Raw genomic sequence first — 7894 nt, forward strand, 5'->3', positions numbered from 1 at the left:
AATTTATTTCCCCACAATTGAAAACCGAACATTATACTTGATACGTAGGAGTATATATCTTTGAGAGTAGTATATCGCAAGTAACCATAAAAGGCAACCGACGACCAATGTCATGGTGCTAACTTAGTAGCTACTCACGAGTTTCGGAATCTATAAGCTACCAAAACGAAGAAACATCTATAAAACTGCCAAAACTAGGAACACGGTTCTGGACTGGCGCATGTTCCTCTTCCTCCCAGCGACAACCTCGTCATTTCACGCCGCTGGCGAGCTTTGAGCACACTTCTACCTGGCAAGGATGCTACAGAGATGATTATACGTTTTGCTTAGTGCTAAACTTGCTTTTACGAACAATGTGCATAATTTGGTTCGATTGAAGCGTTTATATTCTGCCTCGCCGCCGCATAAGCTGTTTATTTCTTCATTTTACCCGCTTTGCCATTGTGATCGGATTTTTGTGTGCGGTATCTGTGCTGAGGCGTGTGGATATCCCTCGGCAGTCTGTCTGGCTGTCTGTCTGTTTGGCTTTCTCTTGCGCTATTTATTCCCTCTTATCATCTGCTTTTTCTTCTCACTGTCATTTCGTTCTGTTCTCTTTGCATCCATCTCTTTTCGCTCATTTTTTCTCTCTCTTTTTGTGTGTGACGATGTGTCAGTGTGCTTATTCTTTTTTATCTCCCTCTACCTATTTGTCGCGCTGCTGCCGCATGTGCCCCGGCTGGCGGTGCGCCTTGGGACCGGTTCTGGAGTGGCCCTCCTGTCCCCGTGTTTCCAGTGCTCGCGGAGGTGTGACGCAGGGTTCAAGGTGCGCGCCGTCGCCTGCATGGACACGGCGCGCTCCACGAAGGTGCCGTCGCGCTACTGCCAGACGCCGGGCCGCCGCCGGAGGCCGCGCTCCCGGCGCCGCTGCAGGAGGCGGCCCTGTCCCTTCAAATGGGTACCGGGCTCCTGGTCCGAGGTGATGTCTCTCTGACTTTCTCTCTCTCTCTCTCTCTCTCTCTCTCTCTCTCTCTCTCTCTCTCTCTCTCTCTCTCTCTCTCTCTCTCTCTCTCTCTCTCTCTCTCTCTCTCTCTCTCTCTCTCTCTCTCCCCTCTCTCGCTCACTCTCTCTTTCTCGGTCACTCTCTCATTCTTTCACTCAGAGGCAACTGGCCGCTAATAAAGACATACTTATTACTTGGTTGACCTTCTCTATAGCTGCACGGGTGCGCCGTCCAGCTGCGCGCATCTCTGATTCCATTGGACGTGACCTCCACCTGAGCTAACTTCACCTAGCTCACCGTTCCGTGCTTCTATCCTCAGGATACTGAAATCCTTCTCCTCCACGCCGCAACCCCCCTCCGGGCTGGACAGGCAACTTTATCTCATGCGGGCTGCTCCCTTGGAGCGGCACCGCTGCTCCTGAGGGAGCGCACCCCGTAGCCGGGTGCAGTGAGTGCCTTGGGGCTGGGTGGCCTGTCCTCTGGACGGGCTCAGCCCCGGCGACTCACTAGGGTGCCTGCCCAGACCAATGTCTCCCCCTAATTCCTATCATCCTTCCGGCTCTGCAATGGTCTTGTCAGACCGAAAGGGCCTAACCCAACAAAACAAAAAACAAAAATCACCTACTATGCATTTCAGACCCCATGAGACCCTACTTTTCGGCGATAATTTCTTCAATTTTTGTCCAATTAGCTTGAAATTTTGGCAAACGATATTTCAGCTCAAGCGCCAATTTTTGTCAATATGGTCTCTTAACAAAATATCAAAATTTAGAGCACTTGTCGTTGGCTCGTAATGTTAATCAGTTTTTGCACCCGGATAGAGGCTCGCTCGCTACCGCACCGGATTGGATAGGAGCGCTGGCCAATCACGTTGCGCCGGGCCCAACTAAACTCCGCCCACTGGCCGTGACCGGGATGGGTCTATGCCGCTTCAGTCGGTGTCAGCACCGCGGAGAGGTCGGAGCGGGACCACATACTGGAGACAAGTGAAGCTGGCAAAGTTGTTTCGGGACGAAAGCCCAAAAAAATTATCCGTTTGAGGGCATTTGGTATCCTCTTCACCTTATTTTGGTATTTAAACGTCGAACCAGCTCAGAATATTCAGAATGATCAGAATCAAGGTAGGATCTATTGGAACGGAACCGGCCGTAGAAGGAAAGATGGATAGACTCTTAAACTCTGAACATTTATTTAAGCCGGAGTTGCACCTATCTCATCGTCAGGTTGGGTCAGGTCACTACCCGATTACCTATAAGATCATGTGTAAGCCTGTGCTTAACCCAAAAATATTGATATATTTGGCAGTGCCAATAAATGTTTCTGAGGAAGGCGCAGAAAGCAACAAAGTAGGATGAAGAGTCTCGGGCACGGCCGATTGCCTGGGGCATCGCTCCAGCGAAAAGACCGTGATTCGTGAAGCGGTGCGGGGCGCCGGGTGGGGCAGAAGCGTAATGTGTCGTATGGTAGAAATGGCCTTTATCGCGGTGTCATGTGTGTGATATATTGTTAAGACGTGCACAAAAAGAAATAGCAATGTGGCAGGCGGACGTTGGGCACTACACGAGAACGATCATCAATAAACTCGTATCTTTTTTGTAAAACTTAAGTAACAGTAGGTATGTCCTCAATGGTGAGGAAACTATCTCTAGGCTTTTACTTTTCATGTTTGCATTTCAACACACAAGCTCTGGGGGCAAAGTTAGTCTGGCGACCTCCTCAACCTAAGTAGATGATCAAATGGATTAGTCCTGAAGGTGTTCAATGCTTAGTTGCACCGGGATGATATAAATCGATCACGCCGGCATACCTACACTCCTAATCAAATTTCATATATCAAACACATAAATTGCATCATGTTAATGGTGATTCTGTTTTGCAATTTTGACGTAGTCTGACGTGATACATAATCTTACGCAATCATTTGAAATCAACAGCGTCTTTTATGCGCGTGTTTCACAAGCCCCGAATCTTGTGTGGAAATATATATTTTTTGTGACTGAACAAGGTGTACGTACATTTGTGATAGATACAATTAGTCGAGGGCTTCAGCTGGTGCGTTACTTATGCGCGCTATTTAGCTCATTCGATGAAATTACGGCTGCAACGACAACCGCACGGCAGCAGCTACGGTCCATCCGAGCCGCCCCGGTGCGACAGCTACTGCCCCGCCCGCCCCACGCAGTCGACTGACCGGCCAAGGTCACTACCCCGTCCGCCGGGAGGGCGGAGCTTAATGGTCACGTGTTTGTGACGTCACACCTACGCACGGATAGCCTCTACTCCACTGACGGATTTACGGAGCCGATTTTAACATTACGAGGCAACGACAAGTACCCTAAAATTTGATATTTTGTTAAGAGACCATATTGGCGAAAATTGGCGCTTGAGCTGAAATGTGCATTGTGAAAATTTGAAGCAAATTGGACAAATATTGAACAAATTATCGCCAAAAATTAGGGTCTCATGGGGTCTGAAATGCATAGTAGCTGGTTCATCTTATAGGTACCGACAGCTGAAATTAAAAACCTATGTTATCCAGATGGAAACAGAGCTTCGATATAATGGTGAACGGCGATGTCCCTGTCATTCTCTGTTGCTTTGGGAGTTAGCGTTCGTAGTTAGTGTTCGCAGCGTTCGTAAATAAACACTTTACTGTCGCACTCATGTCGATTTGGTGCTCTTAGCGCTCGCGTTTATATGCTTGTAAGTGTTCAGCTCTGTTCGTGTGCATACGTTCTCATGTGTATGCTTATACGTATATCTATGTGGCCATGCTTGCATGTATGCTTCTGTCGCCTGACCCACGGATGTAGCTGGCTGGAGATTAAGAGGGACATTATAGCCATAGGCTCATTCAAGCATGCTTATTCCGGAGACTGTCACTTCCATTTAAAAGGTGTCTCTGTTGCGAGGTTAAACTTACCTGATAAGCGTCTCTTCATGTCGTTGCTGTTGTGCGTTGGATGATACTTTTCCCGCCACACCGTACGCAGTGCACTGGCGAGGTCATATTTCAAGTAGCCCCAGTACAATTGTTTTTAGTTTGTCCGCATGTTCTCCAAGTACAGAGCGCTTTCGGTCATTGATGGCCGATTCCTGTAGGTCGACAAGATTATTGAACGTTTTTTTATGAATGCCATGATGTCAAACGCGTCATGGGCTTACAGGACACAAAAAGTGCATGTGACCGATAGCTGCCCTGAACTGCTATGTTCTGTTCAGTCGGCAGTATGGTGATCACGTGACCTCAACTGCCCTGACTGAGAAGCTGGAGTATGACCCGTTCTGTTTTGACGGCTGCTCTGTTCCGTTCCGACTGCAGGGTCTGACCCTTTCTGTTCTATTTTGACCACAGTGCTCCCAGTCGTGCGGCATTGGCGTGCAGTACCGGCGACCCTCCTGCCACCGTCTCAACATGTTCGGCTGGCGGGACCCGGAGCCGGCGCCGGACGCGCTCTGCGCAGCACGCCGCCGGCCCCAGACGGTCCGCAAGTGTCACCGCTCCTGCTCGACACGGCACAGGTGGAAGACCAGTCCCTGGTCACAGGTCGGTGGATCCAACCGTGCAGCTGTGTAGTTATACTCACTAGGCAGGTGTCGTGGGTGATGGCGTTCTTATTGTTACTCCGTTTCACTCTTGGCGTTCTCACTTGTCTTTAAACGGCTACGTGTGCTTCAACCCCATGGCCACGATGAATAGGGGACTTACACCACATCCCCTCCGGCAGTGTTCCAGCACGTGCGGCAACAACGGCCACCAGCTGCGCAAGGTGCGCTGTGTCAACGCGCGCGGCAAGCACGTCTCGCGCCGGCACTGTCTGAAGTCGGAGAGGCCGCGTCGGCGCCGACGCTGCGGCCGACGCCCGTGCGGCCCACTCTCCTGTCTGGAGGTGGGTCCGTCGACGGTCGACAACGACTCATCCCGGAAAATTGTGTCTTAGACCTGCAAATGCATCCCAAAATCCCTTACATGATGACTTCTCACAGTACCATCAATATAAATTGACAGTCCTTTTTGCCAATTAAGGACAACCTACCAATAGTTATAGTCTCTTTTCCCCTGAGAAATGATATTGTCTATTACCAGAGCTGCATGATCGAAATAAAATTAAAAAAGAACTACGAACGAATTACAATGCAAGTAAGTGCCTAAGTGCAGGGTAAAATACATTCGTGTTACGTGTTAACTTGCCGTTATATATAACTCCGATGTCTGCTCTGCGACGCTCTCAAATCTCAATGCTCACAGATAACATTCGTCACACCGACTGTTGTGCGAAATTTTCATGACCTCATCTCATGTTCTCCGCTTTCAGGCGCGCGATCGATTGGGGACCCGCCAGGACGGCGAATACTACCTGATCGTGGCTGGCAGCAACACGTCCATCTACTGTCACGGCATGAACAGCTCGCAGCCTCCGCTCGAGTTCCTCACACTGCCGACAGACCCGCCGGACGTCTTCTCAAACTTCGCCGAGATCGACGCCAAACGGTATGCCCTGAATGGAACGAAACCTACTGAGATGGGAATGGGACCTCCATGATGAATAGCTAAGCAGCTCTATCCACAACTTAACCTTGATCAGCGCTCATATGTCTCATAGGTCTCCCAGCGACACCACTGAAATATTAGCTTTCATTCTCGTCTCAATATTTAAGCAAGGTCATACCCTCCATTACTTAATACTCTTTTAATAATCATATGGGTCGATTAAAAGTCGCTGACCGCGTGATTGTCCCGTCACCAGACTGCTGCAGCCACACACGTGCCCGCGGAACGGCAGCCGCATTTCGGCGGCGCAGTGCCGCGAGTGTGTGCGGGCGCGCAGCCCGCACGCCGGCTTCACCGTCTTCACCAAGGTCCGGCTCAACATCACCTCTCTCAACATCATCCGTGAGTACATTTGCAGCTTATTCAATTGATATTTAGCGTCCAGGAAAGCAGCAGAGTGGACTGCGGTTGTAGGAGGGCTAACACACCAAAGTTAACCATGTTCGTTGCCCATCCGCAGATACGCTCTGTCATCACCGCCACTTTTGCCATCTTCGGTACTCGGTAGCGACCATTTAGCGAGGATTGTTATGGGCCACCCCTGGAGTTCTCGTGTTACGGAAAACTAAGTCCCCTCTTTCGGCTAGCTGGTTTTATCTACATCCTAACTGTCGTCGAATCAGCTGTCTACTCACGGATACCGTTATCCTCTGTTCCAGCTCGTGACTTTACATTCGCCAACACGTCTGGCCGCGGCCGGCCGGTGAACTACGGAGAGGCCGGCGACTGCTACTCTTCAGCAGGCTGTCCACAGGGCAGGTTCAGCATCAACCTGCGCGGTACCGGCCTGCGCGTGGCAGCGGCCACCCACTGGGTGGGCGTGGGCAACAAGTCCACCGTCCGTATCCACACGAGCAGGGTGAGCAGGGGCGCATGTCGAAAAAGAAATATTGGTTACTTGAATTGTTTCAGATGATAAATCAAAGTAAGCCCGCCGACCTATATGGGGTTGCTTTTTCTACGTTTATATTTACGTTACGTCACTATCTCCGAGGCCAATAAACCTCCTACTTGCTTAGCAGTACATACATTCGGAACTTCTCCGGCGGCTGTTTCACTGCGCCAGCGCCGAGTCAAGTGCGTCCCGGTAGTCGTAGTTGTCGTGTAGTGTTGGTGGCATCGCCCGTGCCACATATAACCCCTGTGTGTATGTGATTGCGCACGCCGTGGTGACGCCGCGTGGTATCTGCGCCGTCAGGGTCGGACGCTGGTGACGGGCACGTGCGGCGGATACTGCGGCACGTGTCGAGCAGACTCGCCCGGCGGCATCAAACTAGACGTGGCTCCACCCTGACGCCCGGGTCAGTATCCACCGCCGGGGCAGCCCGCATCGGCCCATTAGGGTAATTCAACACCTGGTGAACACAATCTTGAACACAGGGTAAAAGGATATCGGTCTGTATCTGCATTGCGCTTGCTAATTGTGTTAACTATAACAAACATGATACTGTGTGTTTTCATTAGCATTGCTGCTGTTGTCGCCAGTATAGTAAACTTCCGCTAAGTTCGAGTCTCATCGGTGTGCTGCTGTCAACTTCTCCGTTTCTTACTCGTTTTACCGTTTCAGGGCTGTAGCGGTCATTAATTGTCTTTCATCTGTACATATTCAAGCCCATATGTGCCTTATACGAGCGGCTGGACGCGGTGCGCGCCGAAGGAGCCTCCGCGACGAATAGCAGCTACCCACCTGGCCCGCCGCCGGGCCGCCGCTGACCGGTGTCGGGCGGCCCAACTACCGAATCTCTACACGCTAACTCAGACTGTGAATCACTGCCAGTGGAGCTAGTCGGGTGGCCGGCGCGGCGCCGAGCACCCGGCACTGGCGCCGGCTCGGCTGGCTCGACACGGACGGGCCCAGTGGAGCAACGCGAGCACGTCTCCTAACTCACTTGAATATGCCACGCGCCGCGTGACCGTGAACGGCTGCGCTGCTGGACTTGGTCGCTGCTGAGGTCTGCATACTGTGCGAGTGCAAAGTGTATGTGCGGTGCTCGTTTTGTAGTCGTATGACAGAGATTTGCCTTGTGCCTTAGCTGTGCCTTACTTCCGAATGGCTGCTATATTACGTAGACGGCGCGGCGGAAAGATCTGACCAGAATGCTACGAGCTGCCGCCACTGCCAACTGTTGCAATAACAAAATAAAAATGTGAACAGAAGGTGTAATCTTTCAGTGCTCGTTGCCGAGTATTGGGTATCGGTGATCCCTATACTCATCCCAAATGACTCGCTCACGCGCTCGCTCCCTTGTCTGCGTGCGAGTTCTCGTGACCGATCAAGACTGGGCCGAGGTTACTCTAGGCTGGCGAAATACAATCTTTCATAGATATGGGTAGTGTGGATAAATGTAAATCTGCGACGC

General features: G+C 51.1%; 1 protein-coding gene across 6 annotated transcripts in view; it reads left to right on the plus strand.

Annotated features, from left to right (window-relative positions):
- LOC122386830 (A disintegrin and metalloproteinase with thrombospondin motifs 9-like) overlaps window positions 1-7878 on the plus strand; it is a 54970-nt gene extending 47092 nt beyond the window's left edge. For 2 of the 6 annotated variants that reach the window (XM_043376466.1, XM_043376469.1), the window contains 8 exons: window positions 776-958; window positions 4338-4529; window positions 4711-4872; window positions 5299-5474; window positions 5731-5876; window positions 6194-6393; window positions 6733-6877; window positions 7102-7835. In XM_043376466.1, the coding sequence (XP_043232401.1) occupies window positions 776-958; window positions 4338-4529; window positions 4711-4872; window positions 5299-5474; window positions 5731-5876; window positions 6194-6393; window positions 6733-6828 (1155 nt within the window). In that variant the 3' untranslated portion in view covers window positions 6829-6877; window positions 7102-7835. Of the gene's footprint in view, window positions 1-775; window positions 959-4337; window positions 4530-4710; window positions 4873-5298; window positions 5475-5730; window positions 5877-6193; window positions 6394-6732; window positions 6878-7101 lie in introns of all 6 variants that reach the window. The other 4 variants (XM_043376471.1, XM_043376472.1, XM_043376470.1 and 1 more) reach the window with 3 other exon arrangements.
- Window positions 7879-7894: the final 16 nt, after the last annotated feature.

This window comes from Amphibalanus amphitrite, unplaced genomic scaffold (genome assembly GCF_019059575.1).
Source record: "Amphibalanus amphitrite isolate SeventyFive unplaced genomic scaffold, NRLGWU_Aamphi_draft 000264F_arrow, whole genome shotgun sequence".
Taxonomy (NCBI): domain Eukaryota; kingdom Metazoa; phylum Arthropoda; class Thecostraca; order Balanomorpha; family Balanidae; genus Amphibalanus; species Amphibalanus amphitrite.